Raw genomic sequence first — 21177 nt, forward strand, 5'->3', positions numbered from 1 at the left:
AGGGGAGCCATGCCGAGTGAAATGAGCCAGTCACAAAAAGACAGATACCATATGATGCCACTTGTATGAGGTGCCTAGGGTAGTCACATTCCTAGAAACAGAAAGTGGAATGATTGTTGCCAGGGCCTCCACAGGGTCAAGGAGAATAGGCAGTTACTCTTTAATGGTTACAGAATGTCAGTTTTAAAAAAAGAAGGGAGTTCTGGAGATGGATGGTGGCGATGATGGCACATGACAAATCTATATGATACCAGTTGGCCCTTGAACAAGACAGGTTGGAACTCTTTAGTCCACTTATATGTGGATTTTTTTTGTTTTACAGTTTTATAAATATATTTTCTCTTTCTTATGGCATTCTCACTAACTTTTTTTTCTCTAGCTTTATTATAAGAATACAGCATATAATACATTCAACATACAAAATATGTGTTAATCGACTGTTTATGTTATCTATAAGGCTTCTAATCAATAATAGGCTGTTAGTAGTTAAGTTTTGGGAGAGTCAAAATTATACGTGGATTTTTGACAGAGTGGGGGGGTGAGGGCCCCTAACCCTTGTGTTATTCAAGGGTCAGCTGTTCTAGAAAATCGCCAAGGGTCCATTTCATGTTCTGTGTATTTTACCACAGTAAAAAATATTGAGGGGAAAATGTAACCATCCTTGCAGGTTAGGGCTTCTCTGTTATCACTGCTTTTCCTGAGGCAGTTTTCTTAACCTGTCACCCACTGAACACTGATTCTCATTTTCAGGGGAATGGGAGAGTTGGAGGAAGAAGCAGCGAGGTCTTCCATTATAGGGGGTGCAGCTGTGTGTCTGGGTGTGAGGGTTTAGGACAGCCAAATACAGGTTAAGGATATTATCTGGAAGATTGGGAGACAGAAAGCTGCCCATCTGAAAGCCCCCTTTGCCTAGAGCGAGCTCAGATGTGCAGAATGGCTGTGGGGTGAATGAGCCCATTGGCTGTCCACTTCTTTGTGGGAAGGCGACCTGGACAATGTATAAGGATATAGGTATTCCTTAAGTTCTCATCTTGAGAATCATTTTGCGTACTTGCTGTGTGTCAGGTACTGTGCCAGGATTTGGCGGTGAAGAAGACAGGAGAACGTCCAGTAATTTAGAGAAACACATCACACCTTAGTACTTAGTAGCATAGAAACAACACACTGCAGTTTTCCATAGATTCATCAGCTATTATTTTCTTGATAATCTGTTTATTGATAAATTTGTTTACATCCCATCCCATTTTCATGTTTATCTAATATTTCCTTAATCTCTCACAGAATACAGAGAATGTACATAATTTCAATTGTATATATTGACTTTAGTCGGGTAGGCATTGAGATTTTTTTAAAGATTCAAGAGTGTATTACTCAAATCTGGATCATAACTTGTGAAGTAACGTTCTCTAATTTTTCTCGCCGCACCTATGTCTCAGATAATTATATTTTTTTGGGTCTCGTTCTAAAGGTTTGATTTTTGAGGGATAAGAAATAAATATGAGGGTTATTTAGCTTTTATAAGCATATACAATGCTGCCCTCACCTGTTTCTCGAGAATGGGTTCTATGTAACTGAACCTCGCCTAAACTAGAGAAAAGAAGTAAGGAAATAATAGAATTACCCTTAATTTCGTTTCATGTTTGCTAAAGGGGATGTGGGGGGAAAGGATATTAAAGTGGCATTGTGTTAGAGATGCTTCTGGGAGGGTATTTAATATCTATTAGGTGTAAATTGTTATTTACATTTAGGGTTATTGTGGGGGGGAGTGCCGTGAAAAGCTTTTATACTAACAAGTTTTTATTATTGCAGGAAATGCTATCCCTTTTAATGTTGCTTTTCACTTGGGTGAAAAGCATAGGGTGTCAGAGGCAGCCTGGGAAAATATGAGCAAAACCTCCCTGGTAGCCGGGGACCATTGGATCTGCTTTTATAGCACTGCCGGTATGTGGGTGGAAGGTACGGAAGTTGAGTCACAGCTAATGTAAAATTGTGAAGAGCGAGAGCACCTAAAGTTGTGAGGTTTCTTTGTTGTTGTTTTTTAATCAGTGAGCATTAGTTTGTCTAGAATCTGAACTAATCTAATAAAGTAAAAAATGAGGGCTTTCTCCCACTCTCTTTTTTGTACCTCTTTCAGCTTCAAATTTCTATGATAATGAAGTAAATTTGTAAATCTGAACCTATTTCCAAGCACCCTTTTGGAAGAAGAGGACACTTTTGTAATGTTTTGATAACAACGTTGGATACTCTTCATCCTTAGGTACCCGTGTACGTAAAATAAATGGATAGAGCTAGAAATCAAAGCATTCCTGTTTGATTTCAGCCAGCATTTCTTCATCCACTGTATATTCAGGTATTTCATTAGGAACTGAGGATGCGGTATGAAACACACAATTCCTACCTGTTCACCGTCAGTAGCGCCAGCAGTTACGAACCATGGGCTAGGTCCTAAGGCATGGGGTAGAGGGGTACCTAACCTAGATGTGGGAAAAGGTAGGGTCAGGAAAGGCTCTGGAGTGGGGGATCCCTGAAGTGAGCTTGCCTTCAAGCTCATTAACCAGTCAGCCAGATAGAAGGCCATATTCAAAGGAGTAAGAATGTGAAAGAAAACAGCAGAAACATGGTGTCATTGAGGAATGGGGGTCAGTGTGCTAGGAGCAGAGAAGAGGGCTGGGTGGTGGGCGGGGACGAGGGGACCCTGACAGTAGAGTGAGTCCAGGTCGTGTGGTAGGCATCTCTAGGCTGTGGGGAGTAGTTGAGGATTTGAATCAGGGAAATGGCATGGTGGGATTTGCCCTTAGAAAGAGGCCCCTGGTAGTTGGTAAGCACCTCGGATAGGAAGAATGGTAGACGGGAGGCGGAGGGAGAAGTAGGAGGCTAGATAGCAAATAACATGGTCAGAACTGAGTGTGTGTGGTGCCAGGGACAGAAAGAAAGGGCAGGTTTCGCAGAAATCAGGACTTCTCGTTTGGTGTGGCGTTGAGCGAGAAGGAGGGTCTTGGAAGGAATCCGGACACTCCATCCCAGAAAATGCCCCGGACTGAGTCGCTCCCTGGTCCACTACCGGGCATATTCAGCCACTAGGGGACTCCAGTTGTTTCGCTGGGTCCGATCCAGGCTGTTCAAGTTGCTCTTCTTTCTCTTGGGCGCCAGGGAGCAAATTGTCCTCTGCAGTACTGGCCTTGAAAGTCAGGGACACGCTTCAAAATATCCTTGAGTTTGTTCAGTGCTCATTATGATCCTGTTCTTCGGTGTTGATGAAAATCATCGTAGTATATATTTGGATGTTAGCTCATACTCACACTTTCTTGTGGTAAAGGCTGTTGTCTGCGGATCTGCTGTATAAAACGTTGGTCCTGCATGTACAAAAGAAGCATGAATACCAGGCCAAAGGGAACTTGTGTCCTAGCCCTAGTCCTGGGCTTTTTGCATGTAGGGATTCCACATTTGCCTCTATATTTAAAAATATATATATTTTCTTGGGGCCTCATTGTCTTTCTTTACGTATGGAGGCTGCAGTCACACACAGGCTTCGGGAGAACTGTGGCTTTCATGAGGGTAATGGTGCGTGATAGGAAGTCTTGCTTCAGGGCTTTGGCCCCTAGCACCGTAGTGGACCACTGGATTCAGAGAGTGGCGTACGGTGGTCCTCTGCTTTATTTCTTATAGTAGAACTGAAAACATAAATAATTATCCCATAAACATGATTTAGATTTTTCCCAAAGTACCCTGGATTGCCTTTGCTGCCAGTGAAACTCAACCTACCTCTTTTCTGCTTACTCTGTATTTTTTTTAAACTTGACTGCATTCTTATCTCCTAATTGGCCTTTCAGTTACAAACTGAGAAAATGCAAGGTGTTCCACCTTCCAGATCATTTCTAAAACTGTTAAATAAGAACAAACCTAGTACTGGTCTATTCCTTTTTCTCATAGTCATTTTCCCCCACTAATGTTTAAAGACCCCATTCTTTGGTACATATTTTGTTACACATTGTGGATTATACCAAAGGTATGCAATTATCTGTTAAATGCCCAGAACAGGGCCTGACTTATTGTAGGCATTCAGCAAATAGCTATGATTATGCCAGTTTCTTCAGGTTCTCCAGATTGGTAGTTCCTGTGTTTTTTTCAGAATTGTTAAAATGATTATTAATTTGCATAGGAGTATGAGGATGTTATATTGGGCAGTGTGCCAAACCAAGGCTGGTTATGCATTTAGCTAAACAAATCTTCACAGAGATAGCAAAACACTATGCATTCTCAGTGTGATCTGTGATTTTAAATTTTGATTTCTTTAGTATATACCTTAAATACAGGAAGCTTAATTTTCGGATTAATCTCTGACTTTGGGTAATCTATTAGAGAGTATAATAGTAAACATATCATGACAAAAATACAAATAAAATCATTTTTTAATGTTTATATTTTTATTTTTGAGAGAGAGAGAGAGAGTAAGCGCATGTGCGTGCAAGCGGAGGAGGGGCAGTGAGGGGAGAGGTGAACAGAAGATCTGAAGCAGGCTTTGTGCTGACAGCAGAGAGCCCAGGCGGGGCTCCAACTCATGAACTGTGAGATCATGACCATAGCCAAAGTCGGAAGCTTAACTGACTGAGCCACCCAGAAGCCCCAAAATCCCTTTTTTAAAGTTATTTTATTTTGAGGGGGCCTGGGTGGCTCAGTTGGTTAAGCATCCGACTTCGGGTCACTTCATGGTCTCAGGATTCGCGGGTTCAAGCCCCATGTCAGGCTCTGTGCTGACAGCCTGGAGCCTGATTTGGATTCAGTGTCTCCCTCGCTCTCTGTCCCTCTCCCACTTGTGCTCTGCCTCTCTCTTTCAAAAGTAAATAAACATTAAAAAATTTTTTTAATCTTAAAAATATATAAACTTACTTATTTTGAGAGAGACAGAGAAAGTGTGAGTGGGGAAGAAGAGAGAATCTCAAGCAGTCTCAGCGCGTAGCATAGAGCCCCTCGCTGGGCTCCCACAGCTATGAGATCATGACCTGAGCCAAAAATCAAGGGTCAGGCACTTACCTGATTGAGCCACCCAGACACCCCAAAATCCTTTCGAATAGGACCTTATTAGAATACCAAAAAAAATTTCATTTTTGTGAGATAAATGATAAACACCATAAGTTCATCATCCACGCAGATTATTTTATTTGAAATTTTGATAATTTAAAGTAGAGAGATTATGAAGTTTATATTGGGAAGTTAAAGACTAACAAGGTCACTTGTTTAGGGTAGAATCAGAACTTAGACCAGGACTTCTGGACTGAGTCACACTTTATGCTTTTTTCACTATGTTGTTTTAATAAGAAAACATCAAAGGAACTCTTCTGTTCAGTAAACGTTCTCCCAGATGTTTTATAACTGTAGCACTCTGTAGTTTACGACGATGGTACAGATGCCCATTGTATAGATAAGGAACAGTTTATGATTTCAGCAGAGGCTGAAATACCGAAGGCAGGGAACACAAAGGGCAGATTCTCGGTTAACCAGGATTTGTAATGAAACTGGAGCCTTAAGCAGTCACGTTTGCATACACCTTCGTATACACCTGAAGTTTCTTAAGCAGTCAGTGTTTATAGACACTTTTTTCAGAATTCCCAGGGTTTTTACAGTAGAAAAAAATAAGCACTTCTACTACCTTCCTCCTCTCTTTCCGTCCTTTGCAGTCACTAGACTGGTTCAGGACGGGCAGATTCTCACCGGTGCCCGTTCCTTGAAAACCTTCCTGTAAGTGGTCATTCAGCAGCTTTCCACATCTTTCATTAAATCCACTGCATCTATGAACCGTACATCAGTGGAGATGTTCTTAAAATAATTTTTGTCTCGTTTCTTATTTAATTATCAGGTATTCACGGGCGGAATATTCTAAATCTGTATTAACTATGGTGAGCCGCTGCGAATGCTTCCAGAGCTATGTAATTAATGTCCCCATAGCAGATATGCATTCCTTAAAATATGCCTGCACATGGCGTCTGCCCCCCTCTCCCCCTCCTTCTCTCTCTCTCCACACACACGCACACACGCACACACGTGCACACACACGCACACACGCGTGCGCAAAGCACACCACAAACTGCCATTCTCCAGCAGGCCTGTTTCTGGAGTTGGGAGATGTCAGCCTGCCGGGAGGGGGTGGGGGAGGAGGAAGAGGTGGGGCTCCACTCTGATTAATTACCTTAGGCATTCAGGGGTGGGGCTTCCTTCAGCCATCTGCCTGAGATATGGGAGGGAGCTGGAGAAAGAAGGAGGGGGAGAGACTGCCAGAGAGGAAGAGAAAAGAAAGGAAGAAACGCTAGAAAGAGAAAGGAAGGAAAACGGGATAAAGGGAAATCGATTACCCGCCCTTAAATAGCTAGCGTGGGGGGGGAGGGGGGGCAGGAAGGCTGTGGAGGTGTGCCCCGGCACGACCGCCCTGAAGGGTTCATCATCTGTTCCGTGTGGTTTATGGAGAAAAAGAAAATGGTAACTCAGGTAAGATTGTGTTCCCTCGGTGCGTTTTTTTTCTGGTTTCTGGGATCTAAGTAAAGATACAGGGGTCGAGTATACTAAGCAGAGTTGTAATCATGATTGTCTTCTTAGAAGAGGCCAGATTTATTCTTATTAACTGAAAAGTGTTAGTCTGTGTTGAGTGTGTGTGTGTGTGTGTGTGTGTGTGTGTGTGTGTGTGTGTGTGATGTGTGTGATGTGTCCGTATCCTTTTTTCTCTCCCCCTCCCTCAGCCCCATAGCAGATTCCTGTTTCCTGTACTGTGCAGCTGTAGCTCAGGAAAGACCCTGTGGGGATTTGTCTACCTCTTTGTCTTGGTTCTGAGAAGAGGGAGGGAGAGAGACTGCAGAGGTAGGAAGAGATTCTTACAGACTGCCAGAGAGAGGGGAAAGGGATGGACTTCCTTTTAAGAATTGCAGAAGAATTTGTGTTCTAGGGAAATCTGATTCCTGATTCACTTTGCTTTCTCAGGATTGGCTGTGGAATTGCAGTTTTGCTGCCTCCGTCCTAAATGGCTTGTTAAAAATGAAGGCTAGAAAAATAGGCTTCATTTTCATGGCTTTGTTACTGGCAAAGAACGTTTTCAGTTGGAACCATGGGAATATTCAGGTGTAGCAGAGGCAGGTGGAGCCCTCCCTGAGAGGAGAACAAATCTGAATGGATAAATGACAATCACACGGGCATTAAAAGGCATTTGAAGGAGAGAGAATAGGAAATAGAAGATCTCTCTCTGCCACTCTCTCTGTCTCTCCTCTCTCTGTCTCTCTGTCTCTGTCTCTGCCTGTCTTTGGTTATGCCAGATAATATATAATCTGCATTTTAGCAAGTCATTCCTGACAAACGAAAGGTGAACAGTCCTCCATGGTTTCCAGGGCAGTGCTTTTTTTCTCACTGGCACCCTCCGTCTGTTCCTTTGCCCGTCTTCCTTTACACATGGGTTGAGAGGGAGTGATGAGGCCGTGGTTGGAGTGAAGTCATTTGCATGGTCCAGCATTCCAGTCCTTCGGCTCAGACCTAGGATCCGTGTCACACCAGGCTTTTATGCTCTGTAGGGAAATTTCATCACCGGACAGTGCTTTCCTTTTAAGGAGGTTGCCCTTTTTTTGTGTTCTCTCTTCCCTTTTCCTCCCCAAGTTACCACCGGAGGGCGAGAGAGGCGGCTAGCTGTCTGGATAGAGGCATCATTTTAGGGGCTGGAACACCGTTCAGTTAAATGTTATATAATGCCCTGCAGTGCTGTGTGGAAGGAGGGAAAGCATTAGGGAAATTCTGCCAACGTGACCTAGCGGGCGGGGAAGTTTCAAAGAATATATCTTTCCAAAGTAATTTTTCACCAGATCTGAGTTCGGAGATTATCGAGAAACCCCTCCCCTTTTGGAAAGGGAGAGAAATCTTTGAAATATTTTTCTCTTCCACTTACCCCTTCACTGTCCGCCTCATTAACTCTTTAGAAATATGGCTTTACTTTTTAAAAATGTCCATAAAAGAGAAGACCTATTTCTGGATTCTCTTTGTTGTTGGGAGATGATACTTCTTAACCTTGGAGCCCTCATTCAATTTTCATTAACTGGCAATATCACAGGGCAACAGCTCTCTCCTTTGTCGGCTATTACGGAGACCTTTTCAACGACTTGACTTTTCATTATATATATTTTTGAATCCGTGAAAGAGTTCTCTGAAATAGCGCTTTTTATAGTCAGAGGTTTTCTCTGGCCCCTTGGACCATGTGCCCTGAGTTTCTCGAGGAGCATGTGTGAGCACAAGTTAGAATGCACGCGTATGCACCCTTAATATTGCCATCTGAATAATTGGTATGGAAGGAAACTGTAGTTTTAGCAGTGAAGCAGAAGAGGTACGTAGAAACTGGAGAGATTTCGTGGTGGTGAAGAATTCTAACAGATTTAAAATCACTGTGACAGTTTCACGATGTGCAGGACTCCAAGAGAGGAAGTTGCTCATTTTTGCCCATCCCTAATTCCTGCAGCCGGGAAGCACAGAATATCAAATTCGCGGATTTTCCACATGGGAGCATATTTGTTTTTGGTGTATATGTGATGTATGTTACATATATACATTTCTTTCTGTGTTAATGTAACGTACATAGTTGTTAGTAAACCCCGGGGGTGGGGTGGGTAGAATCAAAGGAAATAACCAGATGGGCCAATCTTTCTTTGTCCTTACAGGTTTGGGTTTTTGGGTTTTTTGTTGTTGTTTTTTTTATTGTGTTTATTTTTGTTTTCTGTTTCTCAAGCCAGACATGTAATCCCAGTATTTGATAATTATCTGTCACATAGACTTTCTGAATAGAAAACGTGTGTGCTGTTTAGGGTTTGGATATCAAAGTTAAATGGCTTATTGTGGTATAGTATTTACTGTCTTGGCTAGTCTACTAAGAAAAGTATTTAGATCTATTTTTGTCACCTCGGTTCTTTGCATATTGGATCTTGACATTCCTTCATTTTAAACGAACTGCTCACTTGGTGGAAGAAAGGGGAAGCATCATACAATACTAGATGTGTGCGCCTTATTATTATAGCGGCTGTAGTTTTATAAGGCCCGGTTCTGGTATAATTAGCAAACTGCTCTGACATCTACAGTAGGTGATCGGTGTTTTGCTTTAAAAGAAAAAGCAAAAGACACTTCAGCCACAAAATTCTATTGTACTAGACAGACATGCTCACGTGACTTTTTAAAACATAACTTCAGGTTTGCCCGTCGTTCACATAAGTGGTGTAGGTGTATTTCATTGAGATACTCTTATTTCTGAGCAAGTGAGCCAAATTATTGCATCTCTTCACATCTCTGAAAATAACATAGAAGAAGTCATTCTTGTAATAGGTCTAAAATTAGAAAAACAAAATTGCCAACGACTTCAGTGAATAAAAAAAAATGGTTGGCCTGACCCAGACTCAGTTATACTATTTGTTGTTGAAAGGAAAAGTACGCCAGGCAGAGAGGAAAAGATTGTACGGTGTGTGGATGTGAAAGAAAATTTTTGTACTCTCCTATAGCGTCAGACTGCCAGTTTCTGTGGAACACAAAGCCCTCCCTTTCTTGGACAGCTCAGTGCTTTGCTGGCATTTTCTTCAAAATCTGTTTTCCATCAGGACCGAGAGGAGGGAAGGTGTTAAGAATAAGGGAGGTTGGAAAGGGGGTTGCTGTTCCTTTAAATAGCGCAGCGAGCCCATGTGGCAGCCGGCCGGCCCGAGTGTATTCTTTTGTAATGAATCACCAGTTCCATTGTCTGCTATCTCCCCTCTTTGTAGCTGGAAGGCTGAAGTCTTTCACCTGAGCTGCCGCCCGGTCGCTATTCTGTCCCCGGGTGGTTGGGAGAAGAGGAGAGGGAGGGTATTTTATGCTTTAATTAAAGACAGATAACTGAGCAGGTATGTTTCGCTTTGTTTCATTTTCCCGTGTGCTTTCTGGGTTTGGCTTTTCGGAAATGAGCCGGAGTAGGGTATCCGTTCTGAGGTTTAGCGAAGCATATTCCATTTTCTGTGGATTTTGGAAGCGCTTGCGGATTGCTCTGTCTCCATTTTGTGGCCTTGCTTTAAAGCGATTCCATTCGGTTGCCTGCCGGTTCCACCCGAACCTCATCCCAGCCTCCGTGCACGGGGCCTCGGCCCACACGGTTTGTTTTGGCACACTTTCCACTTGCTCGGGGCTGCGCAGGACTCTGGGAAGTTGGGGGTAGGTGCAGATCGTGGGGTGGAGGCTAATTTATGTTCCTTTACAGTGAACCAAAAAAAAAAAAAAAGAAAGAAAAAAAAGGCTCACTTTTCCCAGAGATTTGGTTTCTTTCCGAATTCTCGTACACTGCTCCGTATCTTTACCTCTAACCATTTTTCCTTGCCAAAGCCAAGATGGGCTCTTGAAAACCACTGCTGTGCTAAAAATGACTAAGCTTTCCTGAAAAGATACCCAGAATTCCACAAATGTGATTAAATCTGAACAGTTTTTACTCGCTAGATGATTCTCTTCTTCCCAGTCATCCCCCCGGCCTCCGCTCCCACCACCCAAACACACACCTTTTTGCCCTTCCCCCCCCCTTTTTTTTTTAACCTTTATCTTTCTCCTTAGTTCTGCAGTTGAGACTAAGTAAGCTTAACCTTTGATGATCTGCCCTGCGAGTTTGCATTGTCACCGAGGACACCTCTGTGTGGCAAGGTAAATGACGCTCCCCATCCCACTCCGCGACAGCGCCTGGGGGAAAGGCCCGGTTTTGTTCCTCTCGTTTTCTGCTCTTCCCCGAAATTTTCAGACTCCTGTCTGTACGGCTGGCCATGTGGAAACAGCTTCATCTCTCCCTTGACTTCCGGTCTAGAGTACTCGGATTTTAGCATCTCTTTGTGTAATTCCTTACCTAGGACTGTTTCTCGGGCACCCTGTGCACTGCTCAGGTTGTCACCGGTGTTGATCCAGCCCCTCTGCCCAGCGGCCTTTTTCTGGTGTGTTCCATCCCTCCCTGGAGCCAGAATCCCTCGCTCTTCCTGTCTCATCATTCCAAAGCCACCGGGCACATCTTCCTTAAACTTTCTTCGCAGCCCTGGGTCTGTGAAACCCAACACACACACACACAGAACACACCCCGGCTGCAAATGCCTCCCTGTTGTGAATGTAGCAACTTCAGTATCCAGCGTCCATGCTAAGCAGCTAGACGTGCTGCAGTCGCCATGGCCGTCGTGCTGTGTGTCGTGTTTCCATTTCCCGGAGGCTTAAGTGTCCCTCTTTTCTGTTAGAATGGTGGGATTCACGGAACCCCGGAGTCCAGTAATTCATTAGAGCTTGTGGCAGAGTGCATTGTTTCAAGTGCAAGTCGCATTGTGTCACTCCTGTGCTCTAAAAACCTTCCCAGTTGTTTGTTTCCCTTCCTGGTTTTTGTTACAGTAAAACCCAGTGTCCTTACTCTGGTCTCTGAGGCCCTGTGTGACCAGGAGCCCTGCTGTCTCCCCAACTTTCCTTCTCTTCCCATATTCCGCTGCAGTGACACTGGCCTCTTTGCTAGTCGCTTACTGCACCCTGTACCCTCCTGCTCAGGGCCTTTTCTTCCGATTTTCTCCCACCCTGAAATGCTTCCCGAGACCAGCAAACCACTGGGCTTCTCGGGAGGGTGCTCCCTTGACCGTCCTGTCTCAACTTGATCTGCCCTGTCCCCATATACTGCTTTTTCTTTACTTAACCCTGATTTTAGTGCTTACCGTTACTTGTCACATGTTTATCACCAACCCCTCCAAAGAATATAAGCTCTGTGAGGTCAGGGGCCTTGTCAGCAGTGTGTTGTATACTCATTGTCTAGAACTGTGCCTGGCATGTAACCATAATATAGCTGGTCAGCTAATCCTATCACATAATATGCTCAACACCATTGAAATTCTCTCCATAACCTTATCATTATCCCCTTGGTACAGAAGAGGAAACTGAGGCACATAATGGTTAGGTGACTTGCCCAAGTTTATACAGCTACGAAGAGATGTTGTAGAGATTTATATCCATAGACCAGCTTGGGAATCCATACTATTAACCACTGTACCCCAATGCCTTCTGTAGGTATTATATTTTAAGTAAACATTTGTTGAATGTGTGAATGAATTCGTTTAGTTGAGACTCTGATTCACTTCTGGAATTTCCATCTCTGACTTACTCAAGGCTTTGATGGAGTATAAGGTGACCCTTGAACAATGTGGGTTTGAGCTGCACATGATCACTTAATGTGGATTTTTTTCAGTAAATACAGTACTGTAGTGTAAATGTTCTCATTATGGTTTTCTTTTCTTTTTTTTAATTTTTAAAAAAAAGTTTTATTTATTTCTGAGAGAGAGAGACAGCATGAACAGGGGAAGGTCAGAGAGAGAGGGAGACACAGAATCTGAAACAGGTTCCAGGCTCTGAGCTAGCTGTCAGCACAGAGCCCAACGCGGGACTCGAACTCACGAACTGTGAGATCATGACCTGAGCCAAAGTCGGACGCTTAACCAACTGAGCCACCCAGGCGCCCCTCATTATGGTTTTCTTAATAACATTTTCTTGTCTCTAGCTTATTTTTATGTAAGAATACGGTGCATAGTACATATAGCATACAAAATATGTGTTCATCGACTGTTTATGTTAACAGTAAGGCTTCAGTCAACAGTAGACTATCAGTGAAGGCTTTAGAGAATCAAAAGTTATATGCAGATTTTTGACAGTGTTGGGGGGAGGCGGGGTCAGCACCCTAACTCTCAACATTAAGGGTCAACTGTACGTGCACTAACAGGGAATTTATTAATGAATAAAATGAATCCATTGTAATAATTTTATATAATAATGGCAGATAATATTACAGAGTGCATATTATGTACTAGGCACTTTCATCAGTGTCTTGTGTATATTAAGGCATTTATTTCTATTAGCAGCCTTATAAATACCATTAATGTTCATATTGTAGGGATTAGGAAATGAGGGCTCCTGGGTGGCTCAGTTGGTTAAGCATCTGACTGTTGATTTCAGCTCAGCTCATGATCTCACCATTTGTGGGTTTGAGCCCCATGTCAGCCTCCATGCTAACAGCTTGGAGCCTGCTTGGGATTCTCTCTCTCCCTGTGTCTCTGCGTTTCCCCTGCTCATGTGCACATTTGTGTGCCCACTCTCTAAATAAGTAAATAAATATTAAAAAATAAAAAAGAAATTAGGAAGCAGGGATTCAGAGAAGTTAAGTAACTTGCCCAGGGTGACAGTGCCAGGATTTAAACCCAGAGAGTTTGGCTCTGGCTTGTCTGTTCTCAGCCACCACTAATAATGACTGTTACTGAAATAAGTTGTTTTGGAGTACCTGCTTCACACCACTTTTACATACAAATCACATTTACATGTATACTCATTATCATGGTCATATCATATTGTCAATGTCATGGTCGTATATTGTCAATCTCTTTTTGAGATCGGTGGTGTTTTTCCCATCCATTCGACTGAGATTTGCACTGGGCAGAGACAGAGATAGGTTTCAAACTTGAAATCTGTGTCATTCCAGAGCTGCATACTCTTCCATTATACTAGCAGCCTCATAAGGTAAATAGTTCCATTTTTGGCCCTTAAAAAGTAGAAGAGTGTTCCTTCCCGTGCGCTAAAATCTGTTTTCATTGTGCTTTCCTCACTTTCCCCTAGTTCTGCCGCAGTCCAGAGTCACGCCGAGAGATTTAATCTCTTTTCATAAAAGCCAAGTATTTGAAGATAACTGCTAAGTGTTCCCTTTAATCCTCTCTTGTCTTTGCATTTCTTAACCTACTTCCTTGTAGGAGTCCTCACAGATAGGAAAACATCCGGTTTCCAGAGACCTAACCATCCTGGACTCATTACTTTGATTTATGTGAATCAAATACATATGTAGATCATATGTATCTAACTGCCCAGTAAAATGTCAATTGTGAGTATTGAGGACCAGATCTTTTGTTATAAATTTTGGTTTTTGACAGGTTTGACCTCATTCCATTCTCACAGTTTATGGATCATGTAGCGTCGTCAGCAGTTTCTAACTTGAAAAATGAGGGTATCTCATCTCCTAGGTGGAATGTTATTTCTCTTCTCGATTGTAAGCTATGTACACTCTCCGCTACCTGCCTGGGTCTTAGCCAGATCTCTCAAAGGTTATTAACCATGAAGTTTTCATTTTTCAACTTATTTTTTAGACATACTGTTTCAGAGATGACCGTGGGGCTGACAAATGACACACCGAAAATCCACAAAAGTAAATATCACTTCCCTTGAGACGTTGAAGTTGTATCCTAAAAAGTGTGTTCAAAAACACATGATTGGGTATTAGTAAGAGTCTTTTCAGTTGGTAGCAGCAGTAAAACACGATCTTGTTTTTCTCTTGAGAATAGAGGTAAAACACAACGAAAAGATGAATTCAACCCTTGAAAAATAATTCTGATGTGATAATACTCAGAAGTCAAATATCGTAGAAATACTCTTAGATTAGCTTCCTTTGGCATCTTCTTTTCATCCTCTTGAATTCTTTCAAAGAGCTATCAGTTGCAGAACATTAGAATGATATTTCTTATTTAATTAAGGATCAGGAAATAAGGATGGCTAGACTTGCTATAAACAAGAGGAAATGAATGCAGTTCTTAAACTTGTAACTTGAAATCCTATAACTAATGATATTTCATTCATTCAGAATTCCAGGATAAAGTTCTGCAATCAGAAATTGATATTTCATATGTAAAGGAGTAATTAAGTGGAAAATCCAGAAATGGAAATCGATGATGCAGTTTTGAAATTATAATACTTTTAGATTCACAAATAATTGAACTATATTCTTTCATCTAATACTGATTATGAGATTGCTTATAAAAAGTTCTGAAGAGACAAGCTGACACTTAAGGAGTTGAGAATTGGAGAGAGATGAATCCACAAACTTTTTCCACTAATGGCTTGCTAGTAAATATTTTTGCTTTCGTGGGCCATGCTGTCTGTCACAACTATCCAGCCCTGCTGTTGAAACAGGGAAGAAGTCATAGACGATACATAAATGAAGGAGTGTGGCAGTGTTCCAGCAAAACTTTATTTATGGACACTGAAATTTGAATTTCATATAATTTCCATGTGTCACAAAATATTCTTCTTTCAGTTTTTTTTTTCTTCTTTGTTTAGCTGTTAAAAAATGGAAAAACCACGCTTGACATTTAGGCTGTACAAAACCGGGTGGTGGACCAGGCTTTAGAGCAAAGCCCTCATTTGCTAGCCCCTGACTTAGGGACGCAGGCCCTCCCTACTTTGCTAATAGCGGGAAGGTTTTCTCCCAGAGCTCAATGAGAGGGGCAGGGACACGGTTCGGACATGTCATCTTGGATCCCTGTTAGCGTGAAACCCTTGACTTGCTCTCTTGTTTTCCCCCAGAAAATAGGGCAATTTTTCCCCCTTTCTCTCTGCTTTCTAACCCCAGATCTGAGCCATGCGCAGTCCCCATATATGCCGTGTTTTATCCCTTCCTACTTTTCATACAGTTTTTCATGTACTGTTCCTTGGAGCCAGAATACCTTTTTCACGAACGTGATTAATTTCGTGCCTTAGAGGTTCAGCTTGGACTTCACCTCCTTCAGAGAGCTTGCCCTCTCTCTCAGGGTCGTCCCTTTATTGTGCCTCACTCTTGCTCTCTTAGCCCACGCCATGTAGTATTGTCGCTGTGAGTATATTTGTCTGTTTTTTTCCATCAGACTAGCTTCTTTCAGGAATGCTACTGTATCACCTGTGTTCATTACCGCATCTGCTTCGATTTAGTATCTGGTAAATACTTCGTGATTGAATTAATGAATTTTAACTGGTTAATTCATTGGCAGGTTTCTCTTTTGAAATGAAAACAGGAGAGTTTAATTGGGTAATCACATATATCCTAGTGCATGTCACTGAAACCAGTTAATATTTAAAATACAAATGTCATTTTAGAAATGGATGCTTTATTTGACTAGACGAAAGGAGGATTTTGGAGTAAACAGCTATGTGGGGAAATACACCATCTCTTGTAGATATTCCAGTGGAAGGCAACACGTTTCCAGAAGATAGAAAGCAGGTAAGTGGTATAGGAGCTCTGGTCTCCTGGGAAGTCAGGAAAGTGGGTAGAAGATCATGATCCCAACTAGTGTGGGAAAGGCAAAGAGAAATGGAAAGGTGATCGTGAAATGTTAGGGTTTGACAACGAGAGCACTGCCATCTCCCTGTCTTTTCTTTTCCTTCCACTCACGATGGCCAAGACTTACATTCTTAGTATACTACTTTTGAAAAGCTGTCAATATGGATATATATTAGACTGTGAGCATTCCATGTCATTTTCAAGGCTCACTGTTCATCGTTTTATGGTTCTTTTTCCTCTCTGTGTATTTCCTTTTGGACAGTTTCATCGATTGTATTACCAATTGTACTAATCTTTTCTTCTGAAATGTCTAATCTGCCATTAATCCAATCCAACGTGTAGTTGTTGCCTTTTTTTCTTTAAATCTCAGACAATACAGTTTTCATCTCTGGAATTTGATGTGAGTCATATCTTTCTTTCATGTCTCTTAACGCACTCAGTTTTTCTTTTACATATGATTTTTCTTGAACGTGTGGAATACAAATGTTTTAATATTCTTGTCTGCTAATTCTGACATCTGTATTCATTCTGGACCAGTTACCATTGCTTTTTCTCATCATTATGGCATGTATTTTTCTGCTTGTCTACAATGCCTGGTAATTTTTGGCTAGATGCCAGACACTGTGAATTTTTTACCTTGTTGGAAGCTTAGATATGATCTATACCTATTTCAGTAAACATTCTTGAGCTTTGTCCACAGCAACAACTGAGTTTCTTAAAAATGGTTTGCTCCCTTCATGTCTTGTTTTTAAGTTTCATTGGAAAGGTCCAGAGCTGTGTTGAGTCTCTGGTTAATTTTACCTCCCTATTGAGGTTCTTAGTACTCTTAAGTGATGTTTCTGTTTTTTTTTTTTTTTTTAATATTTTTATTTATTTATAGGAGAGAGAGAGAGAGAGAGAGACAGTGTGAGCAGGGGAGGGTCAGAGAGAGAGGGAGAAACAGACTCTGAAAAAGGCTCCAGGCTCTGAGCTGGCAGTCAGCACAGAGCCCGACGCGGGGCTCGAACCCACGAACCGCGAGATCATGCCCCAAGCAAAAGTCGGACGCTTAACCGACTAAGCCACCAAGGCGCCCCACTTAAGTGATGTTTCTGAAATAACTAGGTTTTGCGCTCTTGTGGGAAACAGGCGCTGTTGCTGGCACCACGTGACCTCCTGGCATTACACCCTCCAACTCCTTCGGGTGGTCATTTCTCCAGCCTAAGGGTAGGCTCCTCACAGAATGTGCAGTGATCATGACTTCGCTGGATGTTTGAGGGCAACCCTGTGCACATCTTGAGAGTTCTGTCTCTGTGCAGCCTTCTTTCCTCTGCCACTCTGGCCTGTGAGCTCTAGCTGCCTTGGCTTCCCTATACTCCGGGCTCATGGTCTTCAGCACATGGGGACCACCTGGCTCTGCCCTCTGTCTGTGCCACAGCCTGGAAACTTTCTCCAGGCAGTAAGCCAGGCGGTTATAAAGGTCACCTTGGCTTCTCCTGTCTGAGGGATCTGTGTCCTTCTTGGCCTCCCATACAGTGTCTTGAGTGCTCTACTTCATGTATTTTGTTCTGGTCTTTTTTTTTTTTTTTTTTTGGAGCAGCAAGATAAATCCGTCCGGTTCTTGTTACTTCATCTTGATTGGAAGCAGAAGCGAGGCCACTTATGTTTAAATGAAAGCTAAGTGGTGTCTCATTTAACATAGTCCTAATTTATGAATGAAAACTCAGTTGAACAGTAACTTCCAGGAGCATTGGAGAATGCATAGTATGTAAAAATAATTAAAATACAAGGTAGAACATGGTAAATTACATGAATATGATGTCAGTAAACTACCATTAGAAGCTCAGATGAGGAAATAATTAGTTTGGGAAGTTTGGCAGCAGCAGAAAGGGTGAAAGGAAAGGCTCTGGGGGGCAGGCGCATGTACACGTGTGTGTGTGTGTGTTGTAAGACCCCTCAATCTAGAACCAAATCCTAGAGTACTGAATGAGAGCCAGTGGTAGAATAGTTTCAGAGAGTCTAGGACCCTCTAACTAAAGGGGAAAATCATTATTATTTTTTTTTAATTTTTTAAAAATATTTATTTATTTTGAGAGACAGAGAGCCAGGGAAAGGCAGAGGGAGAGAGAATCCCAAGGAGGCTCTGCACTGTCAGCGTGGGGCTCATCAGACTTACAGACAGCAAGATCATGACCTGAGCTGAAATCAGGAGTGAGGTGTTTAACTGAGCAACCTAGGCACCCCTAAAAATAGTTCTTTAACAAAAATACATGGACAAGATCACAGGAAAAATAGTGTTTCTGTGGGGTTTTTTTTAATGTTTATTTTTGAGAGAGAGCGGGAGAGCACGCATGAGGGGTTGGGGGTAGGTGGTAGAGAATCCCAAGCCGGCTCTCCGCAGTCTTCCGAGGGGCTCAAACTCATGAAACGTGACATCGGGACCTCAGCCAAAATCAAGTGTTGGACGCTTAGCTGGATGGAGTCACCCAGGTTCCCGGGGCTTTCTTTGCTTTTGTAGTTCAGCATGATTTGTGGTCTGTTGTGGAAAAGGAAAAAGACCCTTTTCACTTATGTATTACCTGTTAACTGCAATTCTCGCAGAATAGGGAGGGAGAAAAGTCAAAGTATCCATTCGTTCACTTGGTGTAGAAGATAGGGCGCGTGGACTGTAAAGACGATGATTATTCTAAAATGTGTGGGATTTTAGAAAGCCTCAGTAAGCAATAGTTAGACTTTTAACCATTGCTCTTTCATTGGTTTTCAGGTTCCCTAGAAATTTCAGTGGGGAGAGGGTGCTGTATCGAAGAATGTAGACGACGCTGCTTGGAGTTTTCTTAATGTTGAATAAAATGGTTGTCTGTCATCTACTAGCGTAGCAACTTGTGCAAAGTTCACCCAGGTATCTGCTTTCATACACTTTCCTCTCTTGAGGAGCCAAGAGGCATTTTTGAGATGCCGGGAACCTAAGTGTTTTGTCTGGGTTAATCTCACTTCGCCTGTTTTATATAAAGTCTTTAGTGAGAAGAAGGTGGTTGTTCCCTGGCCCCCACCACCCCTTTTATGTTGATGTGACTGTGTGTAAAGGAGCATGAAGATTTTTAAGGTTATAGTTCAGCTGTTACGTCTCACATTGTAGACTATATTCTCTTTCCCTTTTGTCTTCTTCCTTCACAAATAGTGGTTATTAGCCATACTGTGTGTGTGTGTGCGCGCGCGCTCTTGTTTAAGTCAAACAGAATTTTGTATACACCATCGTAATTAATTCTAATGGATGCCCTGTTAGGTAGCTATCTGCTCTCTCATTTTACAAATAAAAATGTTGAGGCATTGAGAGACTCAACGACTTTTCCAAAGTCACACAGTTGTGCATGGCAGAGCCTGGGTTAGAACCCATGTTTATCTTTTTCCAAAGTTTATGCTATTTTTACCCCTTTTTTGATGATAGCCATTACATTAAGCATAATATGAAGAATATAGACCTTAATATTTAACTTTTTCTTCTTTTTTAGTTTTTTTTTAAGATTTAATTTTTTAAAGTAATCTCTCCACACCGAGCGTGGGATTCAAACTCACGCCCCCCGAGATCAAGTCATATGCTCCACCGACTGAGCCCGCCAGGCGCCCCTCACCTTCTCTTTATGTAACTCTATAACTCACCTTTAGCCAAAACCTTGAGAAATGTCTGCTCATTTTCTTGGAGCCTTAGGTTCCTTTGGGAAAGTGCAGAATCGATCAATTTGACAATTCTGTACACAGCATTAGCTTCCTGAAATTTTATCACAGCACAGAGGTTTTACAGTTTGATGGTTCAGGAATCATATGGGAGCATTTGTACAAGCTAAGAGAGAAATCAAAGTATTGCCTTATTACTGTAGCTCTTAGCCACTTTGGGCTGGAGAGCAGATAGATACACTACTTAATGGCACTTTATTGACTCCCTCTGTTGCAGAGAAAATACTTTGTTTCACATGGTAATGAGCCTAATGTTTCTTCCTTTTTAGTGCCTTCTGTCCCTTGGGTAGGGCTTTTTTATCATAGAATCATTGATTCTTAAAACAAAGTGAACTTTAGTTTACAAATCAGGATGTGGATCCAGTGAGGGGGTGAATTGTCTAAGGTCATTTGGCACCATAACGACAGAACTGGAACTAGAACCCAGTTTTCCATAGTCCGTGTCTGGTGGTCTTTCTACCGGCAGAATGTTCTCCTGGGAAGTTCAGACCTTTAACAAAAGATGTTTAGTCTGTAAAGGCGAAAATAATCAAGTTCTTATGCTCCTCACTCCTAAAAGGGAACAGTCTTAAAATGAGTAAAAAGTTCAACTCCTGTATCTTGGGAATTCTTTGCTGGAAAATTACTCTTTTAAAATTATTATTATTTTTTTATCTTAGCACAGGCCGGGGAGAGGGACAAAGGGAGCCCAACGCAGGGCCTGATCCCACGTCCATGACCCTGGGATCATGACCTGAGCTGAAATCAAGAGTTGGATGCTCAACCGACTGAGCTCCCCAGGCATCCCTGGAAATAATTCTTGAATGAAGCTCGATAGACCAGTTGTTGGGATAATGGTAATAATGTAGTTACAGGTGAGGAATATCGTAAGTAGGAAGAAGAAATAAATATGCCCTTTGATTGTTTTTGTTTAAAGATGCTTGAAGACTTTTTTTGCCTTTGTCGAGCAGTTGGAAAGATAAAAGTATAGAGGGGCGCCTCGGTGGTTCAGTTGGTTAAGTGTCCAACTTCAGCTCAGGTTATGATCTCATGGTCTGTGAGTTCGAGCCCCTCATGGGGCTGTGCGCTAACAGTGCAGAGCCTGCCTGGGATTCTTTCTCCCCTCCTCTGTCTCTGCAGCCCCCAACTCATGCGCACATGCTCTCTCTCAAAATGAAATTTAAAAAAAGTACAGAGTGACATCTGAGAGTGTTTCATTACTAAGCACCATTGAAGTTTAGACAGCTTCCTTTTGATTCTCTTAGGAACTGATTTTGGATCTCCCATCTGGGTTTTCTGCATGTAAGTTGATTATCCTAGGACAGCTTTTCCTGTTTTAGTAGAACAGCTTATTTGGGACCACTTTTTGGATGAATTGTTTCAACCCA

The 21177-nt window shown here is 42.2% G+C and overlaps 1 protein-coding gene across 14 annotated transcripts in view; it reads left to right on the forward strand.

Annotated features, from left to right (window-relative positions):
• RBFOX2 (RNA binding fox-1 homolog 2) overlaps nt 1-21177 on the forward strand; it is a 282729-nt gene that overhangs the window by 174008 nt on the left and 87544 nt on the right. Inside the window, exons 1-2 of one of the 14 annotated variants that reach the window (XM_039230431.1) lie at nt 6306-6480; nt 10576-10662. The exons of 12 other annotated variants lie outside the window; for them this stretch is intronic. Coding sequence is in view for 1 of the 2 variants with exons in the window: in XM_039230428.1 (XP_039086359.1) it covers nt 6454-6480 (27 nt within the window). In the remaining variant the exon portion in view is untranslated. Of the gene's footprint in view, nt 1-6304; nt 6481-10575; nt 10663-21177 lie in introns of those variants that run through there. One more of the 14 variants, XM_039230428.1, reaches the window with a different exon arrangement.

Source organism: Hyaena hyaena, unplaced genomic scaffold (genome assembly GCF_003009895.1).
Source record: "Hyaena hyaena isolate Hyena2069 unplaced genomic scaffold, ASM300989v1 scaffold_46, whole genome shotgun sequence".
In the NCBI taxonomy this organism is placed as follows: Eukaryota; Metazoa; Chordata; class Mammalia; order Carnivora; family Hyaenidae; genus Hyaena; species Hyaena hyaena.